Source organism: Phocoena phocoena, chromosome 1 (genome assembly GCF_963924675.1).
Source record: "Phocoena phocoena chromosome 1, mPhoPho1.1, whole genome shotgun sequence".
Taxonomy (NCBI): Eukaryota; Metazoa; Chordata; class Mammalia; order Artiodactyla; family Phocoenidae; genus Phocoena; species Phocoena phocoena.
Window position 1 is genome coordinate 87556569 of NC_089219.1, and position 21398 is coordinate 87577966.

Below are 21398 nucleotides of genomic sequence, written 5' to 3' on the forward strand. Positions count from 1 at the left end.
AAATTTCCTTGCGAATTGCTATATACTTATTATCCTTCCACTTCCTTGAATAATTACAGATCAGAAGCATAGATCAAAGCCTGATTATTTGATACCTCAGCTTCATCACTGCCATCAAGATGTTTAAAGTAAGGGATGGCAAAGGCTTAGAGATGGGTACTTGATAATCCTATCAAATGTTGACCCTGCAAAGGACTAATAGATAGTGTTGTGCCTGTAATGGGCAGATAGTATATATTTTTGATTTTGCAGGCATACAATCTCTGCAGCAAGTACTCAGCTCTGCCATTTTGGCGTGAAAGCAGCCAGAGGCAATTCATATAGGAATAGGCATATCAGTGTCCCAATACAGCTTATCACGCGGCTATATTTAAAATGGATAACCAACAAGGACCTACTGTATAGAACAGGGAACTCTGCTCAATAATCTGTAACAACCTAATTGGGAAAAGAATTTGAAAAAGAATAGATACATGCATATGTATAACTGAATCACTTTGCTGTACACCTGAAACTATCACAACATTGTTAATCAACTATATTCCAGTATAAAATAAAAAGTTTAAAAAATATAAGCAGCAGGCCAAATTTTGCCTATGGGCTGTAGTTTGCCAACTGACTACTGCCAAGAGCACAAAGAATATAATCAAGAATTTTAGCCAACAACAACATAACAAACAGCAGTTTCATACCCATTTCATGACATATATACACACACATGCACATTTCCCTTTTCATTAATATTATAAATTAATGGAAAATCGGCAGATGAAAAACTGCTACAAATTCTTCTGAATTAAAATTTGCTAAAATAACTATGTACATAGACAAAAGGAAGTCACTAGATGAAGAAACATTCATCTAGAGTTAATATGGGCTACTGAAATTAGTTTAATTGCTTTTAACGCTATTTAGGTTTGGAAAACTCTTTGAAAGGTATTATCAGTTATCTCTTTACCTTAACTGAGGGTCAGGACAACACCCCATTGAAGCAGCTAAGAATTCACATGTGAAATATTTAAATGCCTAACACAGAGTAGATATTCATTAAAGCATCTATTAACATAATGATTACTCTTCATTACTGTTATTATTTAAATCATAAGGAAGGAAATTACCAAATCTTCCCTAGAATCATATTCAAATATTTAGTAAGTCTTGTAACGTTCACAAGCATGAAACTGATATCCTATTAGAAAAATACTCAAAGAAAAGCAATTGATCTGTTTTTTTGATCCTGAGTCTGTAAGTTCTTGAACAGTCCTCTAGGTCTCAGTCTTCTCAATTTGAAAGTGAAGAGTTTGCAATAGATTAGCAAGTTAGCTCCATTTCTTTGTTTGGCAAAGGTATGAAAAATCCAACAAATATTCAAAATAAAACCCAAGATGCGCCCATCTCCTGGCCCTACTCCAAAACTTGATCTTTTTCTGGACTCTCAGGGAAAGGCAATACCCCTCACATTCCCGTTCACCTAATGCAGTTGCACGAGGCTGAAAACTTGGACACCTCTTATACTCAACCATTCGCTCAATTTGCTCAATTTTCCTTCCTAAAGATTTTGATTTCTTATATCTACTTTGTTCTATCTCCGACACCGACTCCATCGACTAAGCAATCACCACCGCTTGCCTGAATTCCTACATGGCTTTCTAAAGTCTCCCTAAATCCAATCTTGCCTCCCTCTGATCCCTTCCTACAAAGAAGTGAGAATGGTCTTTCCAAAATGCAAATTGTATCATGTCAACCTTCTTAAAACCACTTTGTGGCTTGGCTTCTCATTTCTCTTCAAGTGTAAACTCTGGCCCACCTTTCAACCTTCCTTCTTGGTTATCTAAACACCTTCTGCTCCCTTTCACTGCCTTTTGCTCGGAATACTCATCTCCACTGTCTTTGGGCACCATATCTTACTCATCTGTGGTATCACCATCTCCCCTCCACTTCCTTACTAGTCTTCCTTGACCCCAGGCTGTTTTTGTTTGTTTGTTTGCTGGCAAGGACCTGTGACTCTTTTCATCCAAGCACCTATCTCTATATGAAATTATACATCTGTTAGCATAGTGTTTTGGTTGATGTGATTCTCTTTCAAGGTTGTCAGCTCCATGGTAGCAGACATGTTTTTTTTTTCTGATCACTATTGTATTCTCAGTGCCACCGTGAATAAACAGATTAATGAATGAGCATGTATGTATCCAGCCTAGAAATTCTCAAATTTTCTAACGTTCCTGTACAATTTAAAGTGATTTTCTTTTGAAATATTCTATTTTTACATTAGTGGTTTCCATGAGTGTAATTCTACCCTCTCTTCCAAAAAATGACACTCCTGAGTCACCGTTACACATAGATTTTTGTTTCCTTTATCTGGTAGTGATAATAAATTAATCTGATCCATCTGTGATCATTTTCTCTCTTGCTTGTGGCAAAAAAAACATCTCTGTTGTATGGGGCTACGTGCATGGGCTTTGGGGTCAAACAGGCCTGGGGCTTAATTCCGGGCTCTTTCATTTACTAACTTTGTGAGTCCAGGCAAGTTACTTAATATAACGAGACCTGTTTCTCTTATCTGAAAACTGAGGACAATAATAATTACACCTCAACATGTTGTTATGAGGATTAATTGAGTTAATATAGTAAAGAGTATTCAAATAGTTCCTATTTTTATTATTATGATATCACATATGTCAACCCGACAAGCTTTTGCTTTGGCTCAGTAAACTTGAACTTTTCTGCTGGACACTAATATGCATCTTTGTTGTAAGTGCTTTGAGGCACACATTTTTATAAAACAATATTAGTCAATCTACACCTATTGTTCAACTAGTTTTTGCTTTGTATTTTCCTAAGCTTGGGGATTGTGTTCTCTAACTTTGAAGAAAAGGCACGTGAGATAAGAATAATAAATTTACTACAGAAGGTAATTACTTGTTAGACTGTAACAGGACTGACTTCAAGTGCAGTGGAAATTCAGGGAAAATGGGAGAACCATGTAATCAGGGACACTTCCTGGGGAAGCTGAGATTTGTCTAAGAAAAATCTCAAGTGCATAAAGGATTTGAATACAGTCATCAAAGGTGAAGACCATGATACCTAGAGCCTTCTCTGTACCACACACTCGACTGCCTTTATTATATATGTGATTTCCCTTAACCCTCAAAAGAGCTCTGGAAAGTAAATAAAACAGTTCATTCATTCATTCATCAAATATTTCCTGAGAACCTCCTATGTACCAGACCCAATACTGAGAATACACAGTGATGAAAACAAATAAACACCTTCTCTGTGAGTGGCTTACATTCCAGTGGGTTTGATAGCAAGAAACAAAACCAAAAATATTATATGTGGTATATTAAAAGTTGAATTACACAGTGGAGAAAAGTGAATAGGAAATGAGAAAAGGAGTCCTTGGGGAGGGGTAATCACTTTAAATACAGTTCAGGGGAGGCCTCACTATTTTAGGGATGATGAGGGGCTAAGTGACTTGTATGATGTCACACATCCAGCAAAAGTGGCAGAAAGAAAAAGTGGCAACAGAAGGATTCAACCTAGGTTTGTCTGACTCCCACTCCTGTTTTGCTCTCTAAACTATACAGAGGAGTGGGTGTTCCAGCTGAGGCAACGCACAGGCCGGACAGAGCCTGTCTGTGTAAGACAGGAAGAAAACTGACTGGATTCCAAGTGCAGGAGTTCCACTGCAACGAGGGAAACATAAACTTGGCCGGGAAGAGTGAAGCCAGACTATGGAGGATCCCAGAAGTTCAATGGAAGTGTCTGATTTAATGCAGCAGGAAAGAGAGTTTGTTTGTTTTGCTTTGTTATTGGCAATGAATTACGGTATCATGTGTATGAAGCAGAATGTGAGGTATTTGGAGGAGAGTCTGAAGTGAGCAGGCAGCTAGGAACCCGTTGATATAATAGAGGTAAGAAGTTTTGATCTCTAAAATCGAGAGGCTATGGTCAGAACAGTGCAGAAATACAACATGGGAGAAAGACTCTGTGGTGGAAATGAACTGGAACTAGATCAATCACTGGGTGTGGGGGTGAAGGAGGAGAGTGGGTCAAAGGCAAACGCTAGACACCAGGTGTGGGTGATGGGGGATGTGAATGCCTTCAACCGACGTGCAGAGTCTTGGAGTAGGTTACTGTTAATTTTATTTTGGAATAATTTTAGTGATCTGCACACACTGAAGGATCACTGGAAACACCCCAGCATATCGTAAGCCAGAGCTGTAGTCGCTGCTTGAAATAAATATTCTACTTAGTTGCCCAAATGAGAAATCCGAGAATCATCATAGATTGCTGCCTGCTTCACCCTCATCATCTCCAATGTTCCATCAAGCTCCAAAACATTCCACCTCCCAAATACCTCCCGATAGCCTCCCCTCTCTCTGTGCCCTCAGAGGCCCAATTTGTGCCATCTTATTTCCCTGGTTCTGCATAACTTGTCTCCTCTATCTTCACCTGGAATTTTATTTTCCAGAAAACATATTTACCCCAAAGCACAAATCTTATCAGAAAGTAAAAGGACTGACAGGAAACAAACTCTCACTTACAGAAATTACTTCAGTCATCCATGTGGCTATGCACTAAATATACACATCATTTTGTTTAACCTTTATAAATCCTTATAATGATCCTTTAAGGAGGCTGTTTATAGCCTCCTTTAAAGAGGAAGAAACTGAAGGTTGCTTAATGGCACAAACGGAGTAGATAAAGAAGCTGGGATTCAGATTCAACCAGGCTGTTTTTCTCTGTTTCAACTCACTTGGACCCTGACAGAGGCTCCCAAATCACCTACGTTTTTAAACAAGTCTATGTTATTGTCATAACATACAAGATCTTTCAGGGTATTCCCTTGTGTGCTCTTCCACTCCCCTTTCTCGTCACTCACGCTGGATGTCTGGTACCATTTCCGGGTGCCATGTTCTCTCAGATGCACATGGCACCTTGGGCCTAGACTATAGGAGAGGCTTCATACATACTTATTTTATGAAGCATTTCATACTGCCTCTGTGCTCTGTGCTCTTTGCCCCTCATTCCTTATGCCCCAGGCTAGACCTACCTGCTTTACAAACCTTTCAAGTTTATAAATTATCTCCTCTTTTTGATTTGTCCCTAATCCCAACAGGGTAGATGTCTTGAGTATCTGTACCTCTACCATTACATTTACCCTCTATAGAACACTTTGTGTCCATCTTGTTCCACCTGACCGCGATCTACTTGAGTACCTGGATTGTATCTTTTTCGTGTATTTATTCCCAGCACCAAGCACAGTGCCTGGACTAGAATAGGGTCTCGGTAAATGTTTGTTTCACGAAGGAAGAGAGGGAGGGAACGTTTGAGGGAATAGCCCGACTATTCCTCCCTGACCCCGGAAACAGATTCCCACAGCAGACAGGTCATGTTTATCTGAGCCTCCTTGCAGCCCCAGTTCTTGACACCTTGCCTGGCACCTGTAGGCACTCACATTCATAAACAGTTGGGAATGAACGTATAAAAGCTTATTTAGCCGTTACGTGGTTAAAGCGTTTTCACATGACCTTTTTATAAGGTCATCTTCCTGGGTGCATGGGAATGTCTGAAGGGGCCTGTGGAATGTTCTACATATGTGCAGTAGGAGGGTCTTGAACCCAAGGGGTATCTAGAGCCCAACTCATCATTCACCACATGGTTCTCAGAAAAGGACGCGACAGGGAAGACACGAGGGCTCTAGATTTCACAACGCAGGGGGTCACGACATTCACTGGCAGTAAAGGGAAGATCGTAACAGCCACAGGAGGATAAGACGAAGCCTGATGAGATGCTAGCAAAGATGTTCTGGACTCGCAGAGCTGAAACGCAGTTACATCTGACAGCAGTGTTTTAAAACTTTGACTTTTGGTATGCTCTTTGCCCTGCCTATGATTATTTTCTTAGGATTTATGTAAGATGCTTTTTGTTTTGTTCTGTTTTATAAAAAGTTAACCTGTTTCAATTGTGATAAGTGACAGCAAGGGAAAGGTTTTGGCCCAAGCGTGGGTGGGCCCCAGTTTTCCTGAGGCTACAGGATATCTCTGGGAAACAGAGGGGGGTGAGCCTAAGTCTCTCAGGACTTTGGACATCAGAGGGAGTGACATCAGCAAGAAAAGCAGCACAGGGTCTAGAGAGGGATCAGGGGATAGTCACCACTTTACCGCTGGAAGTTCTAGAAGAAATAACCTCCTAAAATGCCCGACACATAGATAGTGCCCAAAGCTTTGGTAGAAGAAAGGTTCATATAAGTTTTTGCTTACTGCTTATGAACTAGTGAAAATAAACTGAAGAAGGAAAGTTACTCTGGAGAAACAATTTAAATATAACTAAAATTAAAATAAAGTGTTTCTTATAATGTGTCAATGCAAAAATATGTTTTGATTTATACAGTAGTCTACACATTTTTTCCATTTGGGTAAAATATCCATACTTATAATGGATTGATTAATTCTCCAGCCAGACTGAATTTTCTATTTTCCAACAACTAAAACCTATAGACATATTCCAAGGGGATTTTATCATAAGAGTAGAGATGACTTCATCAGAAGTCACTACGTATGCTCTTCACTCCTTGCCAAAATCTGATTTGCGCGACGTTGTCTTGGAAACTATCCCTGGGTTTTTAGTCACTGCAGGGAACCGGTTCATCTCACAAGTGAGGTTCACCTGTTATCAGGTGCTGAGACTTGGCGGCTCACTAAGAGTACTGCGCAGAGGCACCAGGGCACTTTGGGATGGTCTACATACTCCAGGATGCAAAGTGCCATGAGGAAACTCTTAAAATATTCAAACAACCCAGTTTTAAAAACCATCTGGGGAGGCATGAGTGTTTTTAGCCCCGTTCCATTTTACATGAAAATATTTTGTTCACCTTTAAATGTAGAATATATTGGGTTGGCCAAAAAGTTCGTTCAGGTTTCCCGTAAGATGTTACGAAAAACCCGAACGAACATTTTGGTCAACCCAATGTGTTTTCTTCACCCCCAAACCTGACTTTGGGCAGAATAAATGAGAGAGCAGGAAGAAACGAATGACTTAAAGCATAAATATTTCTATTTGCTATACCACCTTTTGACAACTAAACCCAGTGATTCACACCTGTATTTTCTAATAGGTGGTTATACACGTTGATTAAGAAACAAATTATATTTAAAGAAATTTGTACTTACCAGAAATACTGCTATAGATATTCCAACCAGAAAGCCTGCTATCACATCGGACCAATGATTTCGATATTCTGCTACTCTGTTGAGCCCAGTAAGAAAGGCCAAACACATTAAGCCCAGGCATAGAACGGGCTTAGCAAGTCTTGTTCCTTTGGCTTTGATTGTGTTGGTAATGTACATCTGAAATAGTAAATGAAAAACATGACTTTCCATGAACGTATTTCCTTGATATACACCTCATATATGTGTCTGTACATGTATATATTTATTGACATAGATATGCCTATATAGTTCAAATAATTAACTGAAGTTTATGAATTTTTTGAAAGAATTTCTTAAAAGTAGAGTTTAAAAGTAGTGATTAGTTCATTTTACTTACCTTATATTGACTAATGGCCAATTCTTATGTACTAGTAATTATCTAAGATACTGAGTGCAGACATTCCAAGTGACTTTTTTTTAACTTTTAATGTACTTATTCTTGTTTTATCTGAATTTACATTTTAGATCAATACTATTAGAAGGGGAAAACTGATGAATGAATGTTTTTAATGTTTACATTTTTGTATACCATATGGAGAGGATGCATACTTTATAAAAATTAGAAGTTGTGAGTATAGTTATAAAAAACAAAATGGAGTGGATTTCCACTAAACAGATACTACTTTGAAAAAAGAATTTAAAGTTCAATACAGTGCCAAGGTTTGCTTTTATGCTGTTACCTGAAATTGTGAAATTACTTTGTTTTAACCAAATTTTATCAACCAGCATTAGGACAACAAAAATAAATTAACGATGACGGGGGAACCGTATCAGCTAAAGCCAAAACAAAACAATTAGTAAACGCCTACATTTTTGGCATCTTTACATATCCTAATGAAGAACAATTAAGTGTCAGCTGATTGCACAGAATGAAATGCCTTCAAGTTGTGAGCCATCATGCTCAAAAAACCCAGTCTTTCCCCCAATCTGATTTATTCTATAGCTCATTGCTCATAACTTAAACCATGTGTTCCTATATAAGTGAATCTGTTGACTGTGAAGGAAATGTGTCAGTTATTATTTCAAGTCACTAGTAAAGTAACTATTAAAGAGATGGCTTTGACAGTGCAATCAGTTTTTATGATATTAATGTCAGAATCTGATACTGATAATATAATCAGAAAAATACTTAGAAATGCATATAACCACTTGCCTATTGTCCTCAGTTGAATAAAAAATACATTTGCCTAAGAGATTAAACCAAAATCAGCACTTATGCTTTTAGTTCATGGCAGCCATTTTAGAATGCTATGAAATTCAGTAATTATCTTTTCTCTTTTTTTTTTTTTTTTCTGGGCAAGTTTGCAGCCCTGTTAGCTGCCAGTACACACTGTATGAATATTTAAACAGTTCATGTGATACAAGGCTTCTACCTAGCCAAGTTCTAGCTCTTTGCAATCTATCCCTGGTCCCGATACTCTACGGAAAAAAAAAGCTGGATTATCTCCATTTTGGGCCTATGACCTTCAGAGCTATGTCTGTGTATTCTAAGCCTGTGCTTGAAAGAGCTAAATAATCTCAGTTAAGAAGAATAAGTACACATGAGAGGGAAATAGGAGGAGATGAGAAAGAGAAAATGGTGCTTTTGCCATTCTGAGAGAATATATTAAAGAGTTTTGCCCACATGAGTAACAAGGCAAGAATATCACACCACTTCAGGTGTCCAGTGACGCACCTAATAGAGTAATTCCTTATTTGACTCGTGCATATAAACAGGGAGTGAAATTTGAGCTGCTTGTGGGATTTTCTGTAACACAGCTATGCGGCTGATTACTAACTTCTTACCTTTGCATTTCTTCACATCTGTCAGAACGCTAAAGACATCCTATCCTTATTAAAACAAAATGAATGTGAAATGATAACTGAATAGTATTAATACCGCTAATACTTATTATAGCTATGATTTAATGAGCGATAGCTGTTCAAGGCAATGTTCTAAGCATTTTACTTTACTTATTAAATCCTCAAAATAACCATATTAGTAAGAAATCATCATTACCTTCATTTTATAGATGAAAAAATTGACTCAAGACAAAGCTTACTATGAAGAATATACAACTTAACTATTGGGGGTGGCACTTTTGAGAAGGAGAGATGTCAATGGAAAGTAGGGGTAAAGCACTTTGGTGCCTTTAACCTTCGTTTCTTTCTTGACTGATTTCTTGCCTAGAGAAAATGGCATAAGCTAAGTATCAGTGAATGCAAGGGAAATGAAATTAAAAATAAGGGAAAAAAGGCCACCATAGTACACAGCAGTGAGGCTACATCTATACTCTACTATTAGGAAAAAGTAGGAAGTAGTATATATGTGGTTTGTGTGGAAAATCTCCTATAGAATCTGTATGGCTTTGGAAAACATTTGCCTTCTCCTTCAACCCCAGAGGCCATAACAGATAGAGCTCAGCCCTAACTTATCCAAATTGTGTAGGCCTATAGTAATCTGTGACCTTGGGCTACAATCCTCTGAAGTGTCTCTTGAATTTGAGTTTATTCCTAAGATGCTCTATGACTTAAGCATTGTTTATAAAGGGTCCCAAGACACAGTCTGGCCACTATGCAAACTCATGAAAAGGCTTTTATATTAGGAATAGCCTGGGATTTGGCTCTTCCCCCACCAGATCCCCACTTAATGTCCAGAACCAGAATAGAAGATAATTGAATTTTAAGTGTTATGGGAGAAGGACGACATTTATTCAAATAATTTCAACTTTAAAGTGGGTCACTGTAGTGCTTTATAATGCACAGATTTTTCTGTACCATAATCAGTTGACATAGATGTCACAAAAGAAAAATTTGAGTTTGCACTTATATGTACTAAGAAACTTTTTGGTGCTTATGAATGTAAGTGCCTTTTAACCAGTCTAATTGTGTTATCCTTACAGGAGGTCTATTATACCTAATTTGCAGAAGAGGAAATTATAGCATGAGAATCTATTAAGCAAGTTTGACACAGGACAGGAATTGATTATTTATGCTCTCTTGGTTTTTAATTCACTTATGAAACCATCTAGGTTAACCAGATGTCAAAATGTAGCTAAAATAAAACACAAACAGAAGGGTGTATAATCTGAGCAGGATGGTATCTGCTCAGTCCTCAAGGGTCAGTGAATGCTCACTACCTCATAGGCCAAGCCATTTAGCCATTATTAGGCAGTTCTTATTCGTCAATCCCATGAATATCTATTAGCCCCAAGATGCAGAAAGTTAAAACCAGTCATTTGCTACCTACTAACAGCGAGGTGTATATTCTTCTACACATTTTTTTCCTTGCTTATACAATATATACAATAATTGACACACATATAAAGGGGTTTTGCTTACTTGTTTGCTTTTAATAAAATATAATCTCAATGCCCATGTAGTAAAGTGAATGGACTCACTTGTGAGAATATTAATCTATCTCTTGGGTAAATGAGAAAGCACTGTACAATTTTAAAACAATACTATTATAAAATAAAAACACAAATGTTTGTGTTTGTTAATTACTTACTATACACCTGAAACTATTATTCAAAGAGGAGGCATCTAGGTTAGATCCAGAAGGATGAGTATGAGTTCCCGGCAAAGGGGAAATGGGGGTAAAAGGTGTCCTAGACCCAGGGAGAGCATCCGTAACCCTGCTATGTGCTCCCCAAGCACCTGCGTCGTCCTCTCCCAGAACACTTACCACAGTGTGTGGTTTATACTCATTTGGGTTGTTCCCTTCACTACAGTGAGGACACAGAAGGCAAATCTGGAGTCTGTACTGTAAGCCTGAAACACAGTAAGCATTCAAAAGACTTACTAGACTTACTAAATAAAAGAACGAATAAATGAAAAATGCAAAGGCACAAGAGAAAGAGTATGGAGTATTTTCTTCATAGCATTTGTCACTATTTAAAATCATGTTCCCCATTTCTGTGTAGGTATATCTGTTGCCTCCACGAGAATATTCCATTAGAATAAAACCTCTGTCCATTCACCATTCTACCTGAAATGCATAGAACTCCTTTTATGTAGTAGGTATTCAAAAATGTTGAATTAATGAATGCATGAATGGCATGCTTGGGGAAAAGTGAATTTTTGAACTCTTTTATTGTCAGAAAATACACATCGCTATCAGAAATTGTCTTGCATATGCATGTGTTTAATTGCTATTGTCTTTCTCCTCCTTGTCTATCTCATATTGCCTGGATCAAAACCTGGTACAGGGTAGGCACCTGTGATAGAAAGAATATTAGCCCCCTAACAATGCCGAGGCTCTAATCCTAGGAACTTGTGAATATGTCACCAAATCACATGAGTCTTTAAAAGTGGATAACCTTCCCTAACTGTAGTCAGAGAGATCTGAAGATGCTTTGCTGCCGTCTTTGATGATGGAGAAAGGGAGCAACCAACCAAGGAATTCAGATAGCCTCTGGGAGCTGGAAAAGGCAGGGAATGAATTCTCCCTAGAGCCTCTTGAAGGGATGCAGCCAGGCTGAAACCTTGATTTTAGCCCAGTGAGACCATGCTGGACTTCAGATCTATGGAACTCTAGGATAATAACCTTGGGTTGTTTTAAGTCCCTAAGTTTGTGGTATTTTGTCATGGTGTCAAAAGAAAACTATGATAATCAATCAATATCTGCTTCATGCGTGAATGAATGAATGGACTGGAATTTGTAAAAATGATCCATCAGGGATAACTGTGGCATAGTGATTAGATTACCTGCTCTGGAACCAATGAGATTTGGGTTTGAGTCCTGGCTCTGTCACTTACTTAAGCAAGTTATTCAACCTATCTAAGCCTTGAACTCCTTATGTATAAAATGATTGGGTTGTTTTTTTTTTTTGATATTAAGCTGTATGAGCTGCTTGCGTATTTTGGAAGTTAGTCCCTTGTCTGTAGCATCGTTTGTAAATATTTTCTCCCATTCCTTAGGCTGTCTTTTCATTTTGTTTATGGTTTCCTTTGCTGTGCAAAAGCTTTTAAGTTTAATTAGGTCCCATTTGTTTATTTTGGTATTTATTTCCATCACTCTAGGAGACTGCTCCAAAAAAATATTGCTGTGATTTATGTCAAAGAGTGTTCTGCCTATGTTTTCCTCTAGGAGTTTTATAGTATCCAGTCTTACATTTAGGTCTTTAATCCATTTTGAGTTTGGTGTTAGAGAATGGTAGCCGTCCAGTTTTCCCAGCACTACGTATTGAAGAGACTGTCTTTCCTCCATTGTATATTCTTGCCTTCTTTGTCACAGATTAATTGACCATAATGTGTGGGTTTATTCGGATTGCACCCTATAGTCTTACTCATGAATCTACAATTCATAATCAGGTTAGGATGGATTCTTTAAACTGATTTCCAGGTTTTGACTACTTTGATTCATATATCCTAAGAAGCAATAGGTTTTTTTGGTTTTGTTTTTTTAATAACCACATAGCATTACTACTGGTCATATTGTTTGTAGTCCTCACATGGACTGATGTCCCACCAAGTTCTTCTTATCTTGGATTCCTGGGATTATTTTTTAAAAATCAAATTTCTTAATTGTTTTCAAAATAGCATTCCACCTTGTTAAAACCCTTTTGACCTTTGAGGTTGACATCTATCAAATTAGTCCCCTTTCTCTCAGCTTCTTCTTAGCACCATACAGACCACCAATAACAAGGCAGTGTCAAGGGTAGAATTCCATGGCACTCCAATGGAGATTTATTTGCAAATTGGTACAGAGACATTGAACAAAATTTGGAGTGTACATTTATTAAGCCAGGTGTGCAGTGTCCTGAAAGTCTTATTATTATATCCATACTTATCCATGATCATAAATTTGCCAAACTGCAATGTAAATGTATTTGATAGGGTATGTAAGAGAATTGTGATGAGAGGTAATGCAGTGGTAGAAAGACCATGGACTTTGTACCAGATTTGTGTCCACATAATTCAGACCTTTCAGGGCTGTGTTGGAGAAGCACAATAAACAGTGGTATATTGAAGCCATAGATTTTATGTACTAAACCTAGATTGTATAGAGCATGCAGCTACTTTTTTTTCCCCTAACTGACCTAAACTTCATCATGGGCATCCATCCTGCACTGAAGAGGAACAGAATGAGGGAGAAAGAAAGTCTGCCACCTTCCCCTCCTATATGTTGGTGGTACCACCCTGTTTATACTATATCCTGTGTACTCTTTATTATTACCTTGTAATAAAATACACAGATCTTCAAATGTAAAGGTAGCTTTGGAATTTAGAAATTCCTGTTCTCTTTTGACAAAGAGAGATTTGACTACTGAAGCCAAACATTGTCTTCCTTTTCTAATTGGTACTGGCCCATCTCTCTTTTTCTTTTTCCAGTTTTACTGAGGTATAATTGACAAATTTAAAAAATCGATATACTTAAGGTACGCAACTTGCTGTTTTTATATATGTGTACATTGTGATCACCATAATCAAGCTAATTTAATGTAACCATTACCTCACATAGTTACCATTTTGTGTGTATGTGTACATTTAAGATCTACCTACTCTCTTAGCAAATTTCAAGTACACAATACAGTGTAGTTACATTGCTATACATTATATCTGTGTGGTATGTACAGATATAATACTATTCAGGATTAAAAAAGAAGGAAGTCCTGCCATTTGAGACAACACGGATCAACCTGCAGGACATTATGCTAAGTGAAATATGCCAGGCGAGGAAAGACAAATACTGCAAGATCTTGCTTATATGTGCAGTCTAAAATAGGCAACCCCATACAAGCAGAGAGTAGAGTGGGGCTGCCAGAAGCTAGCGGACAGGGAAACGAGGAGATAGATGTTGGCCCTTCTCTTATGGCATGTCCTTCTCTGAGACACTGAATAACAGATGAGAAATCCTAGAGCTACGTTGCCCAATATGGTAGCTACTAGCTAGAGCTACTGAGCACTGGAAACATAGACAGTGGGAGCAAGGGACTGCATTTTTAATATTAGTTAATTTCAGTTTTTAAAACTGGTACTTGCTTTGATTATTAGAAAACTTTTAAATATGTTTGGAACAAACTGGGTATGTGTTTCTACTTTTACACTGTAAATTTTATGAAACCTAAATAGAGATCAAATACTTGAGATGGAAATGTAGTATCAGAACTGAGATGAATTGCAAAAGACAAATAGACACTGGATTTTGAAAACTTTGCAAAAAAGGGAATGCAAAATATCTCATTAATAATTTTTATATTGACACATATTGAAATGTTAAAATTTAGACATACTTGGTTAAATAAAATATATTTTAAAACTTGAACCTTTGTTTTTGCTTTTGAAATATATGACTTCGAAAATTAATAATCATATATGTGGTTCATTTTATATTTCTACTAGATATTGTAGACATAGACAAGAGCATATGATTCAAGGGAAATGAAAAATATATCAGTTAATATTCACAAATATTGTTCCTATTTCAGCATTTATTGCTATTTTATTATTTTTATTTATTGTATTGGTTGGAGTTGTGTACTGAACCTAAAACCATTTTTTAGGGCACTCGTGTTCTGTAAGACAATAGTTAGCTATATCTTTTAACTATATCTAACTTTTACATCTATTAATATATTACTATTTTAAGCAGCACATAAAGTAATAAAATGATTTTATGGAATTATCTTTAATTTTCAGAGTTAAACTATCACAGTCTATTTTTTCAGGTTCTGATTATTAACACAGCTTTTTTTTTTTTTTTTTTTTTTTGCGGTACGCGGGTCTCTCCCATTGCGGAGCATAGGCTCCGGACGCGCAGGCTCAGCGGCCATGGCTCACGGGCCCAGCTGCTCCACGGCATGTGGGATCTTCCCAGACCGGGGCACGAACCCGCGTCCGCTGCATCGGCAGGCGGACTCTCAACCACTGCGCCACCAGGGAAGCCCTAAAACAGCTTTTTAAAAAACATTTTGCTTCTAAAAGTTAATCAATTGTTTTGTATTTTATTGATATTTTATTTTTTTAACATCTTATTGGAGTATGATTGCTTTACAATGTTGTGTTAGTTTCTGCTGTATAACAAAGTGAATCAGCTAAACATATACATATATCCCCATATCCCCTCCATCTTGCATCTCCCTCCCACCCTCCCTATCCCACCCCTCTAGGTGGTCACAAAGCACTGAGCTGATCTCCCTGTGCTATGTAGCTGCTTCCCACTAGCTATCTATTTTACATTTGGTAGTGTATATAGGTCAATGCTACTTTCTCACTTTGTCACAGCTTACCCTTCCCCCTCCCTGTGTCCTCAAGCCCATTCTCTACGTCTGTGCCTTTATTCCTGTCCTGCCCCTAGGTTCATCAGAACCACTTTTTTTTTTGGTTCCATATATATGTGTTAGCATACAGTATTTGTTTTTCTTTTTCTGACTTATTCCACTCTGTATGACAGACTCTAGGTCCATCCAACTCACTACAAATAACTCAATTTCATTTCTTTTTATGGCTGAGTAATATTCCATTGTATATATGTGCCACATCTTTATCCATTCATCTGTCGGACATAAAGGTTGCTTCCATTTCCTGGCTATTGTAAATAGTGCTGCAATGAACATTGTGGTACATGACTCTTTTTGAATTATGGTTTTCTCAGGGTATATGCCCAGAAGTGGGATTGCTGGGTCCTATGGTAGTTCTATTTTTAGTTTTTTAAGGAACCTCCATACTGTTCTCCATAGTGGTTGTATAAATTTACCTTCCCAACAAGCAGTGCAAGAGGGTTCCCTTTTCTCCACATCCTCTCCAGCATTTATTGTTTATAGATTTGTTGAAGATGGCCATTCTGACCAGTGTGAGGTGATACCTTATAGTAGTTTTGATTTGCATTTCTCTAATGATTAGTGATGTGGACCATCCTTTCATGTGTTTATTGGGAATCTGTATATCTTCTTTAGAGAAATGTCTATTTAGCTCTTCTGCCCATTTTTGGATTGGGTTGAATGTGTTTTTTGATATTGAGCTGCATGAGCTGCTTGTATATTGTCGAGATTAATCCTTTGTCACTTGCTTCATTTGCAAATATTTTCGCCAATTCTGAGGGTTATCTTTTCACTTTGTTTATGGTTTCCTTTGCTGTGCAAAAGCTTTTAAGTTTCATTAGGTCCCATTTGTTTATTTTTGTTTTTATTTCCATTTCTCTAGGAGGTAGGTCAAAAAGGTTCTTGCTGTGATTTATGTCAAAGAGTATTCTTCCTATGTTTTCCTCTAAGAGTTTGATAGTGTCTGGCCTTACATTTAGGTCTTTAATCCATTTTGAGTTTATTTTGTGTATGGTGTTAGGAAGTGCTCTAATTTCATTCTTTCACATGTAGCTGTGCAGTTTTCCCAGCACCACTTATTGAAGAGGCTGTCTTTTCTCCATTGTATATTCTTGCCTCCTTTATCAAAGATAAGGTGACCATACGTGCATGGGTTTATCTCTAGGCTTTCTATCCTGTTCTACTGATCTATATTTCTGTTTTTGTGCCAGTACCATAGTGTCTTGATTACTGTAGCTTTGTAGTATAGTCTGAAGTCTGGGAGCCGGACTCCTCCAGCTCTGTTTTTTTCTTTCTCAAGATTGCTTTGGTTATTCAGGGTCTTTTTTGTTTCCATACAAACTGTGAAATTTTTTGTTCTAGTTCTGTGAAAAATGCCAGTGGTAGTTTGATAGGGATTGCATTGAATCTGTAGGTTGCTTTGGGTAGTATAGTCATGTTCACAATCTTGATTCTTCCAATCCAAGAACATGGTATATCTCTCCATCTGTTTGTATCATCTTTAGTTTCTTTCATCAGTGTCTTATAGTTTTCTGCATACAGGACTTTGTCCCCTTAGGTAGGTTTATTCCTAGGCATTTTATTATTTTTGTTGCAATGGTAAATGGAAGTGTTTCCTTAATTTCTCTTTCAGATTTTTCAACATTAGTGTATAGGAATGCAAGAGATTTCTGTGCATTAATTTTGTATCCTGCTATTTTACCACATTCATTGATTAGCTCTAGTAGTTTTCTGGTAGTATCTTTAGGATTCTCTCTGTACAGTACATGTACATCTGCAAACAGTGACAGCTTTACTTCTTCTTTTCCAATTTGGATTCCTTTTATTTCTTTTTCTTCTCTGATTGCTGTGACTAAAACTTCCAAAACTATGTTGAATAACAGTGGTGAGTGTGGGCAACCTTGTCTTGTTCCTATCTCAGAGGAAATGGTTTCAGTTTTTCACCAGTAAGAACAATGTTGGCTGTGGGTTTGTCATATATGGCCTTTATTATGCTAATTCCCCTATGCCTACTTTCTGGAGAGTTTTTATCATAAATGGGTGTTGAAATTTGTCAAAAGATTTTTCTGCATCTATTGAGATGATCAGATGGTTTTTATGCTTCAATTTGTTAATATGGTGTATCACATTGATTGATTTGCGTATATTAAAGAATCCTTGCATTCCTGGGATAAACCCCACTTGATCATGGTGTATAAACCTTTAAGTGTGCTGTTGGATTCTGTTTGCTAGTATTTTGTTGAGGATTTTTGCATCTATGTTCATCAGTGATATTGGCCTGCAGTTTTCTCTTTTTGAGACATCTTTGTCTGGTTTTGGTATCAGGGTGATGATGGCCTCGTAGAATGAGTTTGGGAGTGTTCCTCCTTCTGCTATATTTTGGAAGAGATTGAGAAGGAGAGGTGCTAGCTCTTTTCTAAATGTTTGATAGAAATAGCCTGTGAAGCCGCCTTATCCTGGGCTTTTGTTTGTTGGAAGATTTTTAATCACAGTTTCAATTTCACTGCTTGTGATTGGTCTCTATATTTTCTATTTCTTCCTGGTTCAGTTGCAGAAGGTTGTGCTTTTCTAAGAACTTGTCCATTTCTTCCAGGCTGTCCATTTTATGGGCCTATAGTTGCTTGTAGTCATCCTTCATGATTCTTTGTATTTCTGTAGGGTCAGTTGTTACTTCTCCTTTTTCATTTCTAATTCTGTTGATTTGAGTCTTCTCCCTTTTTTTCTTGATGAGTCTGGCTAGTGGTTTCTCAATTTTGTTTATCTTCTCAAAGAACCAGCTTTTAGTTTTATTGCTCTTTACTATTGTTTCCTTCATTTCTTTTTCATTTATTTCAGATCTGATCTTCATGATTTCTTTCCTTCTGCTAACTTTGGGGTTTCTGTGTTCTTCTTTCTCTAATTGCTTGAGGTGTAAGGTAAGGTTGTTTATTTGAGATTTTTCTTTTTTCTTGAGGTAGGATTGTATTGCTATAAACTTCCGTCTTAGAACTGCTTTTGCTGCATCCCATCGATTTTGTGTCATCTTGTGTTCATTGTCATTTGTGTCTAGGTATTTGATTCCCTCTTTGGTATCTTCAGTGATCTCTTGGTTATTCAGTAGCATACTGTTTAGCCTCCACGGGTTTATATTTTTTACAGTTTTTTTTTCCTCTAATTGATATCTAGTCTCATAGCGTTGTGGTCAGAAAAGATACTTGATATGATTTCAATTTTCTTAAATATACCAAGGCTTGATTTGTGGCCCAAGTTATGATCTATCCTGGAGAATGTTCCATGAGCACTTGAGAAGAAAGTGTATTCTGTTGTTTTTAGATGGGATGTCCTAAAAATATCAATTAAATCTATCTGGTCTATCGTGTCATTTAAAGCTTGTATTTCCTTATTTATTTTCATTTTGGATGATCTGTACATTGGTGAAAGTGGAGTGTTAAAGTACCCTACTATGATTGTGTTACTGTCAATTTTCCCTTTCATGGCTGTTAGCATTTGCCTTATGTATTGAGGTGCTCCTATGTTGGGTGCATAAATATTTACAATTATTGTATCTACTTCTTGGATTGATCCATTGATCATTATGTAGTGCCCTTCTTTGACTCCTGTAATACTCTTTACTTTAAAGTCTATTTTGTCTGATATGTGAATTGCTATTCCAGCTTTCTTTTGATTTCCATTTGCATGGAATATCTTTTTCCATCGCCTCACTTTCAGCTGTATTTGTCCCTAGGTCTGAAGTGGGTCTCTTGTAGACAACATATATACAGGTCTTGTTTTGTATCCATTCAGCCAGTCTATGTCTTTTGGTTGGAGCATTTAATCTATTCACATTTAAGGTAATTATCGATACATATGTTCCTACTACCATTTTCTTCACTGTTTTGGGTTTGTTATTGCAGGTCTTTTCCTTTTCTTGGGTTTCCTGCCTAGAAGTTCCTTTAGCATTTGTTGTAAAGCTGGTTTGGTGGTGCTGAATTCTCTTAGCTTTTGCTTATCTGTAAAGGTTTTAATTTCTCTGTCGAATATGAATGAGATCCTTGCTGGGTAGAGTAATCTTGGTTGTAGGTTTTTCCCTTTCATCACTTTAAATATGTCCTGCCACTCCCTTCTGGCTTGTAGAGTTTCTGCTGAAAGATCAGCTGTTAACCTTATGGGGATTCCCTTTTATGTTTTTTGTTGCTTTTCCCTTGCTGCTTTTAATATTTTTTCTTTGTATTTAATTTTTGATAGTTTGATTAATATGTGTCTTGGTGTGTTTCTCCTTGGATTTAACTGTATGGGACTCTCTGTGCTTCCTGGACTTGATTGACTATTTCTGTCCCACGTTAGGGAAATTTGCAACTATAATCTCTTGAAATATTTTCTCAGACCCTTTCTTTTTCTCTCTTTCTTCTGGGACCCCTATAATTCGAATGTTGGTATGTTTAATGTTGTCCCAGAGGTCTCTAGACTGTCCTCAATTCTTTTCATTCTTTTTTCTTTATTCTGCTCTGCAGTAGTTATTTCCACTATTTTATCTTCCAGGTCACTTATCTGTTCTTCTGCCTCAGTTATTCTGCTATTGATTCCTTCTAGAGAATTTTTAATTTCATTTATTGTGTTGTTCATCATTGTTTGTTTGCTCTTTAGTTCTTCTAGGTCCCTGTTAAATGTTTCTTGTATTTTCTCCATTCTGTTTCCATGATTTCGGGTCATCCTTACTATCATTACTCTGAATTCTTTTTCAGGTAGACTGTCTATTTCCTCTGCATTCGTTTGGTCTGGTGGGATTTTATCTTGCTCCTTCATCTACTGCATATTTTTCTGTCTTCTCATTTTGCTTAACTTACTGTGTTCGGGGTCTCCTTTTCTCAGGCTACAGGTTTGTAGTTCCCATTGTTTTTGTTGTCTGCCCCCAGTGGGTAAGGTTGGTTCAGTGGCTTGTGGAGGCTTCCTGGTGGAGAGCACTGGTGCCTGTGTTCTTGTGGGTGGGGTTGTATCTTGTCCTTCTGGTGGTGTGTTTTGGTGTGTCTGTGATCTTATTATGATTTTAGGCAGCCTCTCTGCTAATGGGTGGGGTTGTGTTCCTGTCTTGCTAGTTGTTTGGCATGGACCATCGAGCACTGGAGTTGCTGGCCTTTAGGTGGAGGTGGTCCTTAGCATTAAGATGGAGATCTCTGGGAGAGCTCTCGCCGATTGATATTACGTGGGGCCGGGAGGTCTCTGGCAGTCCAATGTCCTGAACTTGGCCTCTCCCACCTCAGAGGCTCAGGCCTGACACTAGGGTGGAGCACCAAGACCCTGTTGGCCACATGGGTCAGAAGAAAAGGGAGAAAAAAAAGAAAGAAAAATAAATAAATTAAATAAAATAATTAAAATTAAAAAAAAATTAAATTAGTAAAATAAAAAAGTAATTGTGGGGCTTCCCTGGTGGCGCAGTGGTTGAGAGTCTGCCTGACGATGCAGCGGACACGGGTTCGTGACCCGGTCCGGGAAGATCCCACATGCCGCAGAGCAGCTAGGCCCGTGAGCCATGGCCGCTGAGCCTGTGCGTCCGGAGCCTGTGCTCCGCAATGGGAGAGGTCACAACAGTGAGAGGCCCGCGTACCACCAAAAAAAAAAAAAAAGGAATTGTGGGGATTTAATCCGCTGCTCCTGAGTCTACATGGAGAGATTTCTCTTTCCCTTCTTTGTTCGCACAGCTCCTGGGGTTCAGCTTTGGTTTTGGCCCCACCTCTGTGTGTAGGCTGCCCTTAGGCTTCTGTTCCCGCCCAGACAGGACGGCGTTAAAACAGTGGCTTATTAGGGGGCTCTGGCTCACTCATGCCAGGGGGAGGAAGGGGTACAGTAGTTATAACTGGTATGCGGGGCGAGCCTGCGGCAGCAGAGGCCAGCGTGAGTTTGCACCAGCCTGAGACGCGACGTGTGCTCTCCCAGGGAAGTTATCTCTGGATCACGGGACCCTGTA

At 38.0% G+C, this 21398-nt stretch overlaps 1 protein-coding gene across 1 annotated transcript in view; it reads right to left on the reverse strand.

Annotated features, from left to right (window-relative positions):
- The window catches only part of PLPPR5 (phospholipid phosphatase related 5), a 126167-nt gene that overhangs the window by 21552 nt on the left and 83217 nt on the right, over positions 1-21398 (reverse strand). The window contains exon 4 of the mRNA XM_065884367.1: positions 7176-7352. Coding sequence (XP_065740439.1) covers positions 7176-7352 — 177 coding nt within the window. The remainder of the gene's footprint in view (positions 1-7175; positions 7353-21398) is intronic.